The sequence below is a fragment of the Anser cygnoides genome, chromosome Z (assembly GCF_040182565.1).
Source record: "Anser cygnoides isolate HZ-2024a breed goose chromosome Z, Taihu_goose_T2T_genome, whole genome shotgun sequence".
In the NCBI taxonomy this organism is placed as follows: domain Eukaryota; kingdom Metazoa; phylum Chordata; class Aves; order Anseriformes; family Anatidae; genus Anser; species Anser cygnoides.
This window is the reverse complement of record NC_089912.1, coordinates 33,032,385-33,052,514: the sequence shown is the minus strand read 5'-3', so window position 1 is coordinate 33,052,514 and position 20,130 is coordinate 33,032,385. Positions and strand designations below refer to the sequence as shown.

The 20,130-nt window shown below is 45.6% G+C and overlaps 1 protein-coding gene and 1 long non-coding RNA gene across 12 annotated transcripts in view; one reads left to right on the top strand and one right to left on the bottom strand.

Annotated features, from left to right (window-relative positions):
* Positions 1-20,130, top strand: part of PSD3 (pleckstrin and Sec7 domain containing 3) — a 110,762-nt gene that overhangs the window by 53,848 nt on the left and 36,784 nt on the right. For 7 of the 11 annotated variants that reach the window (XM_013188265.3, XM_066988480.1, XM_013188263.3 and 4 more), the window contains one exon: positions 20,067-20,110. In XM_013188265.3, coding sequence (XP_013043719.1) covers positions 20,067-20,110 — 44 coding nt within the window. Of the gene's footprint in view, positions 1-10,753; positions 11,130-15,313; positions 16,606-16,690; positions 16,770-20,066; positions 20,111-20,130 lie in introns of those variants that run through there. The other 4 variants (XR_010827833.1, XM_066988483.1, XM_066988484.1 and 1 more) reach the window with 4 other exon arrangements.
* Positions 63-3,445, bottom strand: LOC125180569 (uncharacterized). The gene is made up of 3 exons (XR_007159236.2): positions 2,814-3,445; positions 1,128-1,260; positions 63-194 (listed from the first exon to the last, which is right to left on the bottom strand). It is a non-coding gene; the product is annotated as an uncharacterized lncRNA (long non-coding RNA).

Genomic DNA, 20,130 nt, shown 5'->3' with positions numbered 1-20,130 from the left:
GTGGCAGTGTGTCCCTGCGGGAGCGAGATGCTCAGCACCCACTGGTGAGTGGCGCAGACGTGGTTGGGAAGGAGTTATGCTTTTCTGCCTCTTCGGTCTTTCTGTGTTCCCATTGTAGCACTGAGGTGGGCATTGCATCACCGAATGAAACTGTGCATAGCCAAGCCCCAGTGCAAACCTGAGCAGTGTTGGAGCTGAAAGAAAAGGGGAGAAATCTTAAACAAGCGCTTCACGCAGGATTTGGGAAGCTCTCTGTAACACTTGCCATGGGCTCAGTACAGAGTCAGAGGTGCAAATCATGCTTGAGATGTACAAAACAGTAAACACACAAGCAGAAATCAAATGTCTTCAGTCACTCCTATTACCCTTAGTTCCACTGAGCGCGGAGTGCAGCCCCAAGTGTTTATTTTGTTTGGGTAGGAAAATAGACTTTCAGTGGGCAGACATGAACGTGTGAGGAGAGACAGTTGCCTATTCTGTGTAACCAGCCTCTGAAAACTTTGGATGTGAGATCTGATTGCTTCCCCCCCCCTCCCACTCCCATGAAGGAACCAGACCTTTGTTGTATTATTATCTTTTTTCCCCAGCAATAAGGGCACTTTGGTAAACACCATAAGGCCTTGTAGTTCAGGCCTTGATTCTGTGTGTCATTGATAGTGCTTAGGGAACAGGGATTTTATTCTGGCTAGAAGGGAAATGAGAAATGCTAATACAACATCACTTGCTCTGTGTCTTTTTGTCTGTTCTTTAATAGTGAAAAGAGTTTCACTTTGTACATTCATCTATACAATGGTTTATCTTTTTTTTTTCTGTCTTCCTCCCTCCTCCTGTTAGATCTGAGGTTGCTTTTAAAGTTGGGACCCACAACGGCAAATATGCCAAGCTGATTAACAGCATGGTTCTCCCCATGGGATCTGCTTGCAGTATTCATATATGCAGTCCTTTGCCAGGCAGACAGATATATGCACCTTCCCTTTTATTCCATCTTAGCTCTGGTTTGACTGTCTGTCACGCATCCCATTAATCTGCCATCAGCTGCTAGTAAAGACCAGAAGTGGAGACAGTGGCTTGATTTCCATTATGTACTGTCAGTGCATACAGGCCTGAGAATGGTAGTTTGTACTTACTCTGGGGTTCCCATATGCCTCCAGACTGGAACAACTCCTTGTAAATGAGAACCAGCATCCCAAGCTGTGATTCTCTTCAGTGTAAATCAGTAGTATCTCTGTGGGGCTGACTGGTGCATAAGGTGATTCAGGCCTGTTAAATCCAGACAGATTAAGGTTATTGAGAGTGAAGTTTTTCAAAGGCAAGAAAACTTTGTGGAACTCCTGCCCTTTGACTCTGAACTGTCACACTCCAAGCATACAAATAGTTTTCTATTGTATCAAGCTGTGTACAAATAGTTTTCTATTGTATCAAGCTGTGCAAGGTGAATCCTGAATTACTAGCAATGTTTTCCTTTCAGCTTTGGTCTGTTGCAAAGATCCCTTCACTCTGATGAGTTGAAGCCTTGGAAGGAGTGCCAAGGCTTGTGAGCTTTAATCTGGTGTAGCCGTACCATCTCCACTGATGATAGTCTGTTACGTAGCCACTGTCGTCTTCAATGTTGGGCTTCACGAGATTGGCTTTAAAAGAATCTTATTTTGTCCGTGCTCTCTTGCTTCTTTTCATGCAGGCAGTGTGGTTCTCCTAAATGCTGGGATGGTAAAATGGTGGCCACTGTGTCGTTCTCTTGTCACCTTGTGGCAAGGTGTATGAGATTCAGTTCCCACAAGGAGACAGTGACAAGGCCTTTTTTACACAAGGAGGGAAGATGTCAGCCCAATCCCACAGAGTGTGCCAGGAGTCACCTCTGAAGAGATGGATCCCCACGTATGTTAGGCAGTACACAGATTGTGCAATGCTACCCATGGTAGGAAGGGTACTCTGTTGTTAGGCCATGTGCTAAGATTCCACCTGCCCATGTTGTCCTGCATATGTCTAAATGTGCTTGGCTTCTGCAGCGTCTAAGGTACCTTAAATAAGGATGGAGAATCATGCGTGTTGTGGCACAAGTGCATGGGTGCAAGGGTTGTGCTGGAAGAAGCCACAATGAGCTTCATTTCTGTGCCTCTGCACCACCTCCTAACAGCTGCTGGCTGACTGGTGGCTGCGTAGCCTCCCAGCATGAGCACTGGACATGGGCTTTGCCCAGCCACATGCCTACTGGTGGAAGGTGGTGGCTCTTACCCAGAGTGGTGTCAGGCATCCTCACCAACCTGAGGGAGCTGGGATGCTCTGCAGTGACTTGGCTAGAGCTGTCCCAGGAGGGGCTGCTGTGGAGATAAGACTCCATTCCTGCGTGAAAGATCTGCTGTATCTCCTGGAGAAGCACTGTAATGAAGTGACCAAATTAAGTGGGATTTGCTGCTGCTGAACTCTTCTGAAGAAACAGTCCCCCTTAATTTCCTAAATTATTTGAATTCTTGATCAAGACTCCTGGGATATGCAATTTCCTATAGAAGCTGCAAGGTGGAGTTTATCTCATTTTGCTGTCAGTTCCTTGCACTTTAATCAATGATTGTTGTTTGTTTTTTTTTTTGCTACTGTATTTGTCTCCTATTTTGCCTTCTTCCCTGCTCCCCATCTCCCCCCCACCCCCCCTCAAAAAAAAAGCCCTCTAAAGCAACCACTCCATTAAAAGAGAATTGCTAGTATCATTCTTGATCTGTTCCCATCATTTCAGGTGTCTAGTGGAGAGAAGGGGGTTGAATATCAGGTAGCTAACTTTTTTTCTCCCCTCTTATTTACCCAGAAGTAGTCACACTTACCAGACTGCTGTGTACACTGTAATTGCTCTAATCTGTAGTCTCTGCACTTCTTCCTTTTGTGTCTGAGGCTCTTCAGCACGGAATTTCCACCTTCCTGCTATTGCTGAATGGAAAAGCGAGCCTGATGAATTCACAAAGAAGGGAGTTTGTAACAGCGTGCCAGAAGGGGCCCAGAAGGATAGCGTTTATTGCTGGAGCACTGTGCAGCTGTGGGCAAAGCAGGGGGACGGAGGGGACAAAATGTCTGTGCTCTGCTAGGAGAGTCAGAATTCTGCTTGGCAGGAATCAGGACCTACCTCCTTGGTTCGCCTCCAGAATGAAGTTTTTCCTTTTTAAAATGTTTCTGCTGGGATAATGTTTCTGGGGCAGCCATTTCTTATCTGTTTGAAATGAAAGATCTGCTGCTGAAGGCCTCTTTCAGCTGCTAGGAAACAACTGAGTCTAATCCAGCAGTCTAAAAGTCAGGGAATGCGGGATAAAACCATTAATCCATGTCTTTAACAGTTGTTTGTGAAAACATACTTTCCTTTCAGTCACCAAAGAGCCACAGTAACAGTAACTGAAGGGAACACCCGGATTGCCTTCGGTCTCCTCCATCCTCAGCAAGGACCTTTCTTCTGCGATCACCTTCGTTTTCTTTGGCTTATGATACTGGATGTTGTTGCTTATCCTCTGTAGGGATAATAACCAGCTAAAGCATGCCCATGCAGAACTGTGAATTAAGCCAGGTTATGGTGATGCGTGCATCGCTTTGGGATCCGCTAGTAACAGAGGTCCTGACACCTCTCTGCCTGGGTGACATACGCATTTATTTTCTTTTTGTATTCCAGGAGTTTGGCTCAATTCATATAACGAGAAAAATCTGAAATCTGCGCACCCTCTGAAGTCAAACAAGCCTAAGTATTATGTCTAGGAAAGCAATATAACAGCAAAAGTCTAATGCTCTCCACTAACTTTGTGTCTGAACAGGGAAAGTGGAACTCTTGAAAGAGCTTAAATGCAAGATTGTGTGATGGTGATCTGGGAATAATAATTCCTCTCCGTGGTCTAGGGGAGGTGCAAGGGATTGCGTATCTTGCTAGGAAGCAGGCATTTCAGGATGGGCATGTTTCTGCTTTCATTGCCTGCATTTCTCTGAATTATTTTTCCTTCTCCAACCTTTTATTTCTGTGCTTTCAGATAGTTATTCAAAAGATCTAACCTAGCCCATCAGGCTTTTGTGTCAGCAAGAAGTGAAACCCAAGCAGAGTCGGCTAAGAATTTCCATTAGTACTAGCTGCAATTTTGTGGCTAAATACCAGGCTCCTAATGAGCATTTGGGGGGTTAATTTTCATCTGTGGAGGCAAAGTCTCAGTAGTGTCTTGTCCAAGTTGATCAGGCAAGTGAATCATATGATGTTCAGCTTCTCCATCCTGTCAGATGGCCAAGGCTGTCAGTTATTCTCTGGTTTAGCCAAAATGCTCAGCAGCTCCTGAGGATGAATGTCTCTGTGTAGAGCTTCCCATTTCTCGTGCTGTCAGTGTGAAGGATACAGAATGCTAGTCTTCAGCAGTGCTGCTCTCTGCCACCTTAAAGAAGGAGTTTTAGGCTCTTTTCGAGCTGGGAAATCTCTAATACAATGTCACACATACGTTTTGGTCCCTATGACATATTACTCCCACCTCCATGTAGGTAGAAAACAAATTCTGAAAAACATTCTTTGATCTTCCACCCACTGATCTGCTTGAAATTTTAGTTCTGTACTGCAACTTGAGAGAAGGAGGAGTAGGAATATAATTTATACCATATTTAAAAAAAAAAAAAGGAAGAAAAAGAAGGGGAGAAAACATTACTTCCACCAGTTTTGGAATTATTGCCATATAAATCTCTGGTACTCCTGCCTCCTGTTAGTCATCTCACTTTTCAAATGACATTGGATTACTCTCTCTCTGACCCAGTTACACTGTTTCTTTCCAAGCAAGAGCACTGTGTTGCTGCTTGAATTTTGATGTGTGTGTATATATATATTTATTTTTTTGATGTTAAATGGAGCACTTAGTTTCCTTCTGAGGTCATGCTTCCTTGTGTGACAAAGTATTCATAAGATCCTGGTAAAAATACAGGGCAAATCCAAGATGACTCTTTCCTGGCCTGCTGACAGATGGTGTTTGGCAGGCGTCATGAGGACTACGTTGGATTTCTCCTGCGGCTGGGGCAAGGCAGCCAGACACCCCTCCGTAGCCGCATGCATTTGTGGAGGACAGGGATACCAGAGGCCGTGCCTATTTAACCCCCTTGGCCTGCTCCTTCCAGTGCAAGGCTTGCAGTGCTGGCAACACCCACGTCAAACTTTTGTGGCTCTCAGAGTGGCCTCAATTTTTTTTATTTTTTATTTTTTGCTATTGTTGTGTTTGCTGTCTGAATCAGAGGGAAGCATTAAGGGGTGGTTGCTTTTCTTTTTATGCAATGTCTGGGGGAGTGCTGGGTGGTGGAGGGTTTATTTAAATGTTGTTGGCTGTAAGCATGCTTGCTGCAGGTACAGAGAACAAACATGGTTTGTTTGCAGCTGACAGAGAGAGTCTGTTGGCTTTGCAACCATGTTTGATTTGCCTCACTGCAGGTTTCTGTCACATCTACTTAGGACGGTAGTGTTTTTTCATGGTTTTATAGATTTGCTTGGGATGTTGCTCTTTTATGTAGCTACATCTGTTAGCTTCAACTTAAGGAACTTGGTGGTCTCTGATAGTTGATGCTTGTTTTATGGCTCCATTTATTTTTGCCAGCCCAATTTACAATAGACAATAGCTCCCAAAAGGAGAATGCAAGAGGAGACTTTTTTTTTTTTCCATTTGGAGACTATACTGCTTAGCCAGGAAATGCAGTGGGCCCCAGTCTGTGACACTGAGCTGTTTTGGGATACGCTATAAGGAAAATCAAGTTAGGTAACTGCATCTCTTCACTTGTAATGCTGATCAGGATAAAGGAGGTGTGGTTCCTTTGCACCACTGTTTTTATCCAGAAGCTTGTTTTCACTAAACTTGTAGTCCTCCATCATTCTCAGCAGGGCACTTCATCTTGGGACTGATTTCTTTTGGCTCAAGATACAGCAGGGATCCTGGAGAGATACAGAGATAGCAGGATTGATTTGGTCTTCCACCAGCCGACGTGGTTTTGTCACTCAGCTTGCTTTTTAGTGACTTACTGATGTAAAAAGTCAGTTGTAAAGACTAGTGTCTGTGACCACAAGTCAGCTGATCACAGATGTGCTTTTAGCCTGCTTCTCATGTAGAGTAAAACTTTACCCTCTTGGGTTACCCTCTTGGGAACAAGGCTTGTATTTTCCTCGTACTGTGAGTTGATGTGCTTTGCTTTGTGGTTGAGGTGGTCTAAAAGCACGTGCTCTTGCAGTTTGAATAGTTTAGTTGAAATGGGATAGCTTTCTAGGCTGTAGTAGTTTGACTGCTTTCCATTGTAAGGATTACTTTCCATATTGTAAAAGAAATCAGAGTAATCTCCAGGGATTCCTTCAGAATCTATAGCAAAGGTGTATGCACTACTACATAAGTTGTAAGAAAGCAAAAGATTCTTTCTTGAGGACATCAGTGAGTGGTTTTTTGCTGGTAAATTCACTGAGATTGGGGTAAAACCCAGCATCTCCATAAATGTCATTATAATGATTTACTGTGGTCAGTGGAAAACAAGAGCATCTCTTGGGAAAAACCAGGTGGATAATTTGGTGATTAATTTTGAAATTTCCTGTCAATATCTGTCATTCTCCCACCATACACAAAACTTGCTGTTACCCTGTTAGGGTTCCTTGTTGACATGATTGCTTATGTATTTAGAAACGAAGTGATTGCTCTACTATTTTTGCTATTTACAGGGATGGCTGTTGGGAGACACTAAGATTTAATCTTGGTTTTCAGCTCCCCCTGGTTAGCAGACCTCAGAAATCGTTATCTTAATATCACAGTAATGTCAGTTCAATGATGTCACTGTTGATTAGTTGTTGAGCTGTAGTTTTGTAGCCATCATGTATTAGTATTTTATCCAGCAGAATTAACTGCACGTCTGTTTTGGGGAGAAGAAAAAAACAGGGATGAAGGAAGAAGGAAAGCAATCTTATGAAAGATTTAATGCTGTTTATTTAACAAACAACAGTATTTAATAGTGGTATTAAATACTGCTGCTTTCCTGTGCTGCACAAATATGTTATTACTGGCTCTTGAGACTACATTTTAGGTAATTGATGTGTGTATGTATTTTGTTAGCTTTTGTTGGTGGTATTGTTGTCACTGGGATCAGGCTTAAATGATACTAATGGATTCTTGTGGCTTTGTCTGAGGACACTGAAGTTCTTCAGACACAATAACTTGGTCCTTGGGTTTGGTAGCTAAAAGCCAGTATTGAATTTCATTTTGAATTCCTCAGGTTTTCTTCCTTTGTTGTTATTTGCTGAATAACATTAGGAGGACAAAGCGAGGACCGAGTACATTTGGCCCTGACTGAGTCAGTGAAACCTGGTGGGAGGAAAAGATGGAAAGGAGCTTATTGCATAGTAAGTTGGAACGGCTGCCTGGTACCTGTATGGGTCATGTAGCCTGCCACTGTGCCTGTGACAGGTGAAAAGCTTTTGGATAGCTTTTCAAGGGTGAGATGGAAAGAATAGTAGAGACTCTGCTCCCCCCTCCCTTCATCTTCTTTGGCCTAAAGTTTCAAATTCTCCTGCTGATTTATGGTTTGCTCTTGGAGGTGCTGGTAGGAAGTGTCCATAAATAGGGTCACCATCCTTTAGGTCACCCTAGTGGTGTCACTGAACTGTTCCAACTAAATGCCAGCTGAATATCTCCATCTTGCTCCTTTCCTACTTCTTGCTCCTTTCCTACTACCTCTTTGCTGGCCTCTGATCAAGAGGAAGATTGTGGCTTCTTGCCACAACTGGAGATTCCCCTGGGTGCAGATGGCTTTGATTTTTTTTTCCGGTATTGCATAGTCATATCAGCCCCTTGTTAAAGAAATTCCTTCTGTCCCCTTCTCTGTCAACAACCCACTTCCCTTCTCCCTCAGAAATTCTGTTGCTCAGTTACAGACACAAATCAATCCTTTATGCATGTTAATTTCTAAAATGGTAGAACCTCTCTAATGTTCAAAAGTGGTCTTTCTGAAGAGAAAGAGCAGTCACTGTGTACACAGATCTACTTGCTCAGTCAGAACTACAAGACTGTATTATAACTCATAGATGAAAATTAGGGACAATGGAGAAATAGACGAATCCCTGGACTGAAGACATTTAAGGCTTCATAAAGCATGATCCCAGGGTGTTTTCTCTATTGGAGAGCGTGAGCTGACAGGTGTTTTTCATCCTCTGGTTGGGGGGGAAATAAAATTGAACCAGATGTGACCTGTCACCCGTGATGTTTTGGACTGCTGCTTGGTTACAGCTGAACCAGACCTGATCCCTTGTGAATTAAGGTTCCCATCCTGCCTGAGGATCTGCTAACCTTGGCTTGGAGGATGATAGATGGTGAGCTGCGACACTTGGGCAGTGTTGATGGTACTGTGTTGTGGGTAAGGGAAGAGAAATGTTGCTGTGATTCGGTATAGCTTGTGTTTAATAATGAAGTTGCTCTGCATAATGCGCGGCGGCCTAGGTCTGTGTGTGGTATTTAAGGAATATAATTATTTTGGATGTGTTGAGGGTGCTTGGGGAGGTGGCCTTATAAATCTGAGAGCAAGAATAATCTGCCTAGGCAGGGGGTTGGTAGGTTAGGGAGTGATTTGTGGCCATTTACGTAGCACCTATCGGGACCTGCTGCTTAGCTCATCTGGAGCTGCTTGCAATGAAAATTTCCACTGAGATGATATTTTCTTTGAAACGCTTTTCCACTAGCAGTGGATAATTTCAGTTGGGTCAAGTAATGGTTTCTGGGAAATGGTGCAAATAGCTTTGAGCATGCAGTTGATTGTTGCCAGAGCAGAATGGTCTTCTGTTCCTTCAGGTATCCCCTGACAATGTCAGGTTTGTGTACAGAGGCTGGAGCACACCTGCAATTTGATCCCAATGTGTGAGGTGGGGGTGAGCTTGTAAGACTGTCATGGAAGTAGGAATGCATTTTGCTTCTTTGCCAGGTGGGAAGAAGTCAGTAGTCAAGCTGGACAGAGGCAGGATCTGTGCAGAATCAGAACCCCAGTCAGCAGGGTTTTCATTCCCCTCTTCACTGAGTGTTGTCCTTCAGCATTGCCTGCAATGATCATGGTCTGTGGGCAGGATTGGTGTCTGCAGTATCCCTGGAGGTAATGCAAGCAAAGAGTGGCTGCTGAGGGGTGCTGGGGGGGGAGCGGTGTTTTCTACAAGCAGAAATGCACCTTGGAGCATAACGTGGCTGTCTAGTCACTTGTCCCCTGAGGCTGTAAATCCCAGATTGCAAGAGGCTTGGCAGGTGTATCTAGGGAAAACGCCCACTCGGTTCATCTGCTTCTTGTTTACTCCTGGGTGCTGCAGCACACATGACAGAGGCTAAACAAGCTCTGGCTCTGCCTCGACGTGGCTCTGCTGACACCAAATGTGACTCGGGTGTGGGATGGGGCTGGAGCCCCTCTAGCCGGCTGTCAGGGGTGGGGAGTCTCAAGGGGCTTCCCTTCGTCTGAGGGGCCTGGGCATATGTTGTTAAGTGCCACATAGGAGTGGGACACGGGGCTATGGGGTCCCCATGGCTTGTGACCCTACTGCTGGCCTTGCCTTGCCCGGTGGGCTGGCGGCACAGGGCAGGCCGAGGTCCCTGAGCCGTTCAATCCCCCGGCTCCTCGTGCTCCCTTGGGCAACCTGCTTCCCTCTGCTGAGCTCAGGGGCCACGTCCGCATTGTGTCCTCCTGCCTTGGCGCTGGCACGAGCTGCTCCACCTGTCCCAGCGTGTGCTGTCAGCTGCCATGACCCCGTGCTGAGCATAGTAGATCTCTCTCATCGTAGCATGTTGCCATGGCGATGCACAGTCTGCTGCGCTCTGGGTCTCCAGGAACCAGAAATGATGGTGATTTTGCAACACTGAGGTAAACATCTCTCTTTTCCCTCACATAGTGCACCCACCCCTGGTGACAGCGCCGGCTGCGATTGGTGCGGGCCGCCCCTCGCCCCCTGCGCGGGGGAGAGCAGCTCCAGGCACCGGCAGCGCGCCTGACCCGCGGAGGGCTTCGAGCCCAGCCTCCGGCATGTGTGGGCTCAAAGCCCTGGCAGCCGCCCTGCGGCCACGGGGAGGTGTGGGGTTCCTGCTGGGGAGGAGCAGGGTGCAGCACCTCAGCGAGGCTGGCTGCCGGAGGATGTGATTTTCTTGCAGAGTGGCGTGGCCGTGGCTGCCCGTAATGCCAAAGGGGGAACTGGGCCACCAGCTGCTTGCTCGCAGCCCTGCCCTGGTCACCTTGTGAAAGCCATCCCTTTTCCTCCGGCCCCTCTGAGGGTGCGAGAGTGGTGGTCCGCTCCCTTACCCCAGGAGGGCACCCTGAGGGCTCTGGCAAAACACTGCGAGCGCTCGGAGTTGCTGAAATTCTCTGAGGATGGACAGCGGGCATCTCTGAGAGGGCACCTCTGTGGGGCTTGAGTGCTTCCCAGAACTTTGTTGTGATGTTGTGGGCTTTCACTTGTTTCTCCAGTGCTTTGGGAATCCGTCAGTATTTCTAACACCCAGGAGCCCGTAGCTGGCAGGTGATTGAAGACTCTCTTTACAGTGCCCTTTGTTACTGCAGACAGTAATGAGAGTGGCAGGCCACTGCAGGCAGGGAAGTGTGGCCGTGTGAACTGAAAATAAATCTCTTGCTTGATCTGCTGGCATTTGTTCCAGCATCTTTCTCTCCTCCTCTCTGCCTCTCACCGTCGGTGTGTGTATGAAGGGGGCGTCTAAGCTAGAGAGGGGAGTGGAGCAGGGGTGGAGTTTCTGTCGTCCTCTTCTTTTTCTTTTCCTCTTTTTTTTTTCCTATCCAGTGACGTGAGCAATGCCTGGAACAATCAGGCTGGCTCCAAACAGTGTGCCTGAAGATGCTGGAGGAAACAGCCTAGTGCGTTTTAAGCAAACACTGATTGCTTGAGCCTGGGCTCTCCAGACTTGACCTTTTCCAATTCCTCTGAAGGGGATTGGGAAGTACCATTAGCTTTCTTCTCCCCCATCCCATACCGTCACTTTTTGGAAATGATTGGAGTTAACAGTGTTCAGAGCACCAGCAAAGTCCGGGTGAGAGCCACAGGTTCAGTGAAATACTCCCGAGAAGAATCTCTCTGGCGGCAGTCCCATCGGTCAAAATCTATGAAAATCTCCAACTCCTCTGAGTTCTCTACTAAAGAAAGCAAGGTAAATGGCTAAATATTCAGTGTTTCTCTCTGCTAAGCATCGAGGTGGTGACGTTGAAAAGATTATTCTCTGCAGGCTCTGGATAACCTGCAGTAATCACGGAGTTGCTGTCAAGTCAGAAAAGATCCTTAGGCTTAAGGAGAGGCTGAAGGTGGAAAAGGTTTGGTGTGTATGATAGTGATCAGGTTTTACAGGAATGCCTGTCACTGTGCTTGATGCAGTAGTAAACAGTGAAAACTTGCTAGTGAGAATGCTATTTGGAGCTCTGCTCCTAGGAAAGGTGCCTGAGTTTGCAAGTAATGTCCTTGGGATTATCCCTCTAATGGGAATTGTTTTCCAGAGAAAAAATAGTTTTTGCTCTTTCTCTGCAGCTCAGTGTTTTAGTAGGTGGGTGCTAGATTAAAAACATCTCGCTTGCGTGATTAAATATTGCAATCAAGTATTTATTAGGGACGCATCACTTGTGCGCTTACAGGAATACATTATTGTTTGTCTAACAGTCAGTACCACGGGCTATGCCCAGCTGCTACGGTGGCTGCGTTCAGCATTTCCTCGCCCAGTGCAGTTGTTCGGTTCCTAGGCGAACAACCCCCACTTCATGCAGTATCGCATCTTTCTTCATTCCATCTCTCCTGAGAGGCACCTGGGAACCTCTGGCAAGAGCTTTAATACCTGTCTCCCTCCCAGAGCTGCTCTGTGTTTCCAAGGATTAGATGAACTTTGTGCAGTGACCTCTAATTCCTCTAATTTCATTCCTGCTGCAAATTGATTTTGCTTTGGGATTAGAAGATATAACCGTTTGCTGAGGTGTGCTGAATGAGGCTGAAGTATTTCAGAACAACAGCCAAAGGCATTTAATCAACCATGTCTTGTGTCTGCCTGCATGCAAACAAGCAGGCACACGCATGGATCAACCTGTGCTGTCCCTTTGCTAAATCCTGTATCTGTCCTGAGAGAAACCTCCTTCGGTATGGTGAAAACGTCCTTATGCTGCACAGTAGTTCTTAGCTGATCACCCTGTGCCAGATTACAAGTTGTGTGCTATTTCAGAGTCTCAGCTGCAGAGCTTTCATCAGAGTACTGCAAGCAGAAATAAATGAAATATTTTATTCACTCTAGTTCTAGGAATTTCCATTTTGGGGGCTTAATTTCACCATAACTAGGAAATAATGTAAGGCTGTGGCAGAGAAATAGCATGGCCATTATTTTGGGGCTGTTGCTGATGCAGTGTCTGTTACTTTGATACTGCTACTCCGGCAAATGCCAAAGTGAGGGATGGGTCTTACAAGTGCTTTAGGACCCTGCTCTTGTAAGCAATTTCACCTTAGGCATGTAAAAAATTCCAGTGTATTTGGTGGGAGGATGCATGCACGTGAAGTCTCCGCATATGGCAGAAACTTGGGTCTTCTGGCATTGAGTGAAACACTTAGTCTCTGTACCTCTGTTCCCCCTCCAAGGCTTTGTGTCCACTATGTGCACACGGTATAATGTCCTCAGAGCAGGACTCCCAGGGGTGATGTCTGACACCGGTAGCTGCTACTGCAGTGATGATCATTCTGTGCTCATTCCTCTGTGGGATTCCCATTTCTGCCTCCTGAGTGCTGAGCGCAGTGGGTTGTGGTGAGGGAGAAAGCCACTTCTCACTGGCCTAGCTCAAACAGTTGGGAAGTGTACTGCAGCTTCGATTTTGTTTATAGTGCTGTATCCTCGTTTCATATCAAGATATTTGTATCTGTCGAGTACATAGGACCTGTAAAGGGTATGTTATGGAGGGCTGAGAAGATCCTTACGTGTGCCCATCAGTGGTACCTGCCCAGCTAAGACTACAAGCCTGCATGGGTTATGTATTCCTCTTGCCTATTTCCCCCTTTTGTTCCCACTGCGGCCTGTAACTTTTCTTGTAGACAGGATTTGGGTGAGATTTATATTTTTGGCTCTACTATTGATCAGAGACGTATGATTTCAGGCAGCCTCATTCTTTCCACATGTCTGTTCCCTCTTCTGTTCCTTGTCTGACCATTTATGATTTAGAGATCTGGTTTATGCTTGAGTTTTAGCTCTTCAGTACTGCTGTATTGGTGGCAGATGCCTGGAAACCTAGAAGTTATTGCCACTGTGTAGCATTGCAAAGGATGTCTTTTCATCAGTGAAGTCCATGTGTGCATGCCTGTACGTCACCTCTCACAAAATGTCTTCAGTTCTAGGCTTTTTATTTTTTAAGTTCTGTTCCCCGTACAGAAGGACTACAATGCTCAAGACCTGTTTCTATGACTGCTTCAGTGGTTGCAGGGCAGGGGATGGATTTAACCTATTTGTACCCCAGAACCATGTTCCATGGGTGTTTTGCACTTACATCACAGCCTATTTTGCTAACCTGGAGAGTATTATATACTCTTGTGCTGTAGCTGGTATGAATGAGGCACCAACATGGTGCCTACATATGCAATATACCTTCTGCCTGTGCCAAAGAAGTTAGCCCAGGGACCCGTCGTCTCCTTTAAAAACATCAGGAAATGCTTCTGTGGACACCTGTATACGCACATACGCTTCTATATGTACCGGGTCCACTATGTAATACATCCTGGGTGTATTATAGGCAGACATCCCAGTCTTAGGGCAGCAGGAGGACCTGTGAAAAGGATGTTGTGAATTGATATGCCATTATTCTCAGGAGGGTAGTCTCAAACCCAGGCTGCAGGCAAGGTGAGTTGGAGGATCTCAGGATCTTCCGTGTGATGTGCCGTGCTCAGCAGTCTCTCCTCCCGACAGATGCTGTTTTCCTGCAACCATGGGCTGAATTGCATAGTGCCTGTACAGGTCCTGCCTGCAAATGCGCAAGGATAATAAAACAGTTTCTGAAACAGTCTGTGCAGGTGCTCCACTATCAAGAAACACTTCTCTAGCCTTTTTCTATGTTCACTCTTAATAATTCAGTGTGCTGCCTTTACCAATAGCACTGATGAAACACTCCAGCAAGTACAGAACAAATCTTTCTAGCAACCCCTATGTATCAAGATTACAGAGGAAGCATTTCTTGTGTGGCATTAATTTCTTGGCTCTTGGGAGCCCCAGCTAACCACCCTTTTCTGTTTTGTGACGATGATGTATCTGGCACAATCTTTCCTTCCTTTTTTTTTCCTTCCTCCCCATCCCCCCTTCTCTCCATACAAACCAGATTTTTTAACAGAGGAGTTTCTCTTAGAAATGTTCTCCTCCAGTTGGTGACGCACTTGAAATTCCCTGGGTGAAATGATCTCTTTTCCTTCCCCCTAAAACATTCCTATCAACCCTATCTCCACCCACACCAAAACAACATTCATCGGTTCCATATGCTGCTGAACAGCTCTGTGCTGTTTTATGAATAATGTATGCCGGCTTGTTAGAAGAATGTTTGTTGTACAAACCAGTGGAATTTGCAATTGAGCGAGGTATCAGCAGACATGCCATGCCACATACTAACCCATGGCCTTCTTGGGGTACTGCTCTGGCATCCTTGCTGCACCCCTGTCAGAAAGAGAAAAAAGGGTAAGGCGCTGGGCGTGAGCGGATTTTGAGACTGGCAAGATGCTACAGGCACTTGGTGTTCAGAGCCCGTATACTCGCCTCACCAGGTGTTACAGATTAATGCATGGGGAGAGGAGAAAATTTCAAAATCTGAGTTTTGAGGGAGGGTGGTGAATAGGAGATGGCAATGTAACCGATCTATGCAAGTAACAGTTCTAGGGGAGGGTCAGCCTTCAGGGTAAATGCTTAAGCAGCAAACCAAGCGTGGTTTATAGCAATGCATCCCACTCCGTTCCAACCTGAGAGAAGGTTGTGACAGAGAGAGGCATCCTGGTTCGAAGGACCTGCATGCTAAGTACAACATCTATCAGACCTGTGTGCAGGCATCTGTGATGTCTGGTATTTGTTGCTTCTGTAATCTGTTTTATTCCTGTAGGGCTCTGCTTCTTACGTTGTGCGTCCTCCCTCCAGTAAATCCTGCATGGTGGGAGCTGGGCTGGTGCCTGGCTAGCTGCCACGGTCCTGGGGGCAGAGCTGGTGGTCTGGAGCTGAACTGAATGGGAGACTGAAGTGCAGAGCTGCATCAGCACGCAGGCTGGTCGGGAGAGGGGCGTGTGGTTCACTCTGTTCCCGCAAAGCAGACAGGTGACAGAGACATTCCTGACTTTGCCTTGTTTCAGGATGTACACAGACTGTTCTTTCCAGCGCCAGCCTGCTTCCTCCCGTGACCTGCAAGCTTCCCTGTCTCTGGGCTGGCGGACAGGAGGAGCGCATCTCTGTCCAGGGTTGTGTCTGGGGCTTCCTTGGCTTCCTGAGCTCAACTGTGCCGCAACCAGCTGGAAGAAGAAGACACATCCTGAGGCTGGGCTCCTTCTGACAGCGACTGCGGGGGGAGGCTGGCAGGGGCCCGGCTCTGAGAGCACAAGTGCATCCCTCTCCTCCCTTTCCTGTCCAGCCGGAGCATCTGGTGGGAGCTGCAGAGGTCGCCTGCTGCATCTCCTGTAGTGGTCAGATGGTCATTCCCCCAACAGCGACTTCAGAAATCAGGGCAAAACTGGGTGTTGGCAGAGAGCCTGAGAAACAAATACCAGCGAAGGCTGGCTGGGTGATCACGGCTCTCCAAAGTTGGTTTTGGTTTTGCCCGTTTACCTGTTCATGACAAGCGTTTCTGGCACCTTCCCTTTTGTGCACAGAGCAGGTATGAGAAATACCTGTGGCGCATTTCCTTCCTTCTTGGCCAAGCTTTTCTGGAAGGACCCACGTGTGCAAATGCGACCGTAAACTGGCACTAAGGGGAAGTCTGCTTCAAGAACCTGCCCTGTGTTGCCTTTCAAATGAAGGGCTCACGCCGTGCTCCAGGAGCTCTTCAGCTCCTTGTGCTTTGCTGGCCAGGATTTAGGGAGCCTGTGCCTTCTCGTTACCTAAACTATTTACCTGGATGAGTACCCTGGTATTTTCCTGCATCTCTACCCCTGTATTCACACCTGCTTGTGCCTTTCTTTTGTCTGCTGCTTCTGCATGCAGAGGCTGACTCACAGCATAGCAGGCAGTCGGCAGGTGCTGAGAGCAGCCTATCTAAATGGGTCCAGTGGTTTTTGCATGTGACAGGGTTTTGAGGGAGGTGAGGATGGCAAGTGATCTCTTTTTTTTTTGGCAGCTTTGTAAATAAACAGGAGTTTTCAGAAGCACTTTCTGCGTGGTTTTGCTTCTCTTTCCAACTGCAATAAAATTACCAACTGGTGAGAGATTGTCAAAATCTAGATTTCTAGTTTACCTGCTTACCAAAGGGAAAACAGATGGAATTCTGTGGCTTCTCACAGAATTGCAGGCTTCCTTTTAGAAAAGGAAGCACACATTTGTTTTCCTGTTTATGAACAAATACAAACAAATACCTTTGCTCTTTTTTTTTTTATACTGCAGGCTGTTAAGGGTCAAACTGGAGCTATAGGAAACAACGCTGGAGTTAAGAAAGGTGTTCAGGATGGTGCTTTCTATTCTGTTTTGTACACCAGTTATTTTCTTTTGTTCTCCCTTAAAAACTATGCTTTTTTCTTCAGGAAGCCCAGAGGAGTGCTGGGCCTCATGTGTAGTGGACCCAGAGATCAGCAGTTCCCAGACAAGGAAAAGCTCCAGGAAGTAGGTTTTGGGGGTCTGGGTAATAGTGCTTATAAGTTAAAATAGTGAAACTGGATGCTGCCGAGTAGCTGTTTATATACTGTTTACAGTAGCCTTGGGTAACAAGAGAGAGAGAAAGAGTCTCTCCTTTCCAAGTGGTATCAGTCCAGCTTGGAAGATGAGACCAGTGAAATACTAATTCTGGAATTCCCTGCCATGGTCCAGCCTGAGGTTTTCTGACTTAGATTGTAAATTGGCCAAGCACTTCCCAGGCTAACAGGTAAGAAACTCTGATTTTTGTCAAACTGTGAATATGCCTGAAACCAGGCCCTTTTTTTCATTTGCTAGACAAAAAGCATGAGTTAGTAAAACCCATCCTTGCAGCTAGCCAAGTACAGTTAAAGTCATGTTCCCGCTGTAATCTCTGATCAGTTTTGTTACAATTTAGCAAAGCATTTAAGTGTTTGTCTTCGAGTTTGATTTAATCATACGCGGGAGAGATGTCTGCTGAAAAGAGCTGCTGTCTGAATCAGGGCCTTGGGAAACAGCCATGAAGTGACAGAGCAGGTGCTGGGCTGTAAAATAAAGGAGGAGAAAAATTTTCTTCCGATCATGGGGGAGCCCAGTAGAAACTGGGAGAATGCTACAGTATAAACAGTGTTGGAGAAGGAATGCAAAGCATCTCTAAAAGGCCAGTGCGTCCACTGGCCAGTGCACAGCAGTCTCTGCCCGAGCGGTGGGCAGGGTGGCAAGGGTGGGAGCTGATACATCAGCATCCCTTAAGCCGTCTGCTCGCTGAGGTCTCAATGAACATGCTCGGTGGGCACACTGACCGTACTCTGTATACAGCTGCCTGGGCTGCGGATATTCTCTAGGATTTGCTGTTCCACTTTTGTAAATAACAGAGACTTTCTGAGAGGCTGTATTTGGTGCTCCATGGGGGACACAGTGTCCTTTGTCGGATTTATGCCATATGACTGGGTTGGTGTCTGTTACTCCCTAAAGAAGGGTCTGGCTCACTCGCAAGGATTGGGACAAACACATGTCACTTTCCACAAGGCAAAAGCCTGTGGCATTTGTTGTTCCTTCACCAGTCTGGAGTTCTGCTTTTATGTGTCCTGCTCTTTGGCTGTAGTGATCCTTAGAGATTTCCTCAGCAGCAAGATCCATAAAAAGCAGTACTGCACAGGGCAGGTGTTCACTTTCAGACATCGCGACCCAATCTGGTGCTTGGGCCAGAGAAGAACAAGAGGCATTTCTGATGCCTGAGGGCAGGCCAAATTTCAAAAGCTCTTCCAACCAACTGGGGAAAAAAATTCTATCCCTTTACCTTATATTTTGAAGTAGATTTTTGGCTTAAAACTGTAGGAGAATATTTTAATAATAGTAGGAAGAAGAGGCCAAGTCAAAGAATAATAATGGGGCTTTGACCAAATCATTAGAAATATAGTGGCTTCTAATAGGAAGTATTAGGCAACCCAAGGCAATCAGTGCTGCTTTTCTGCATGTGCAGAAGAATGAAGGTACATCTAATTCTGCAGGACTGCTGGCTGCGTGGTAGGACAAATGTTAGCCCTTTGTTTTCTTTTCTTCCTGCAGGGTATTCTTAAAATCTCTTACTAGCTCTCATCTGAAAATTAAGCAAATTGCCTACAAACTGCCAGCAGTGCCCTTTCCTTCACCTTTGTCTGGCTGTTTGCCTTTGGATCAGAGCTTCTCATACAAATTTGGAGAAGATAGATTAAATACAAATAGACAGAGAACACTCCAGAGTTGGAAATATTTCATCATATTTCTGTGAGTAGCACAGCAAAGCCCTCTTAGTGGTGGGGAGTTCTCTCTGCTGGTAAAAGTATGCTGTGGGATGATTCCTTCTGGTGATCATATCTGTTCTGTTGCTCTGAGAAACCTACTTTTATGGTACATGGTGCCTAAAAGTTGCTGAATGTGTAGCATCAGCATGAGGCAAGTTGTACTAGTGTGTTTGACCTCCTTGTGTATGGTTTGGTGAAACCAGATTTTCACAGAGCTAAATATTACGGATCTTCAAATAGACTGTGCAAGATTCGGAAAGAAGTCTGTGGATCACAGGATGAGCAGTGGGATATACTCATGGGATTCCCATTGCAAGTTCAATGGTGACATATGCACAAGACTAGTTTCAACTCTATAGTCTTCCAAATTATTTTTGTTTTGGGGCAGACTTAAGACTATTTAAATGCTAATGTTTCTGTTGAGCATGTCATAGCTTCTATAGTGTGTGACTTTCAGATTTGTTCATCCTTGATGTGCTACTTTTTGGTAATCATGTGCATCAACAGTTCTTCTACACGTTAACATATTTCAAGGCTGTGTAGGAGTTATGTGCCAGAGGGAGTAAATCTAGCTATGTATATAAGGTAAATTACAAATGTGGACTATAAGTGCGAGAATCAGGGACGTTCCATACCAAAATACCTCACTTGAGTCAAGTGGCCTATTTGAAGAACTCCATTAGCTTGTAGTAATAGAAGGCTTTTATCCATTGTATATATCAGCACAAATCGGATGCTCTTATCCAAGTGCTTCCTCTCAGAAGAAATTCATCCCAAGTGTCTGATATCTATCCAGGCTAAAGTCACCCTCCAGACCCTTTTTATTGCAGGCTGGTATCAACAACAGAATTGGGACCCTTGGTGTCAAGCCTACTAGCTTTTGTCCCGTGAAGTAAAATAATAACTACATTAGCAGACAGCAGTCTAAGACATTGATCTTCAAACACAAAAGTTACTTATAGTTATTTTTCTGGTTTGCACTTAAATGGAATTTATTTATGTCTGAATGTGTAACTGGGGGAGGCATTCAGGTGTCTGTGATGCTCAAAGGCTTTGGATAGCTATCCTGGTGTACTTCTATTGGTAAGCATGTGTGATGAAATCTTAGCCCCGTTAAAGTCAGTGGCAAAAAATCTCACTGACTGTAGCCGCAATGAAATTTGAGCTTGAATTTGAGTGACATGTAGCGTTGTAGTCTTGTGCATTTTGCAAACTTGTGGAGATGATCTTAGAGGTCTCTTCCAACCTAGACGATTCTGTGATTCTGTTATTTAAAAATACAGCAAAAATCGTATTCCAGAAAATGACTCTACTCTAAAATTCTGGTATTTTCTTTTTAGATAAGATTTATTCTCAAGACTTTTTTGTTACCCTAAGCAGATATGGTACTTTCTTGATCAGAGGCAGCTCACTTGCTTGTAGTAGTTTACTAATTTTCATTAGCATATTAATGTATGTGTAGCAGGGGTAAAAATAACCACATCTCTTTTCTTTCCCTTTGCAGGCTCTCTACAATTCAATCAAGAATGAGAAGCTTGAATGGGCAGTGTAAGTATACTGCATGGGAT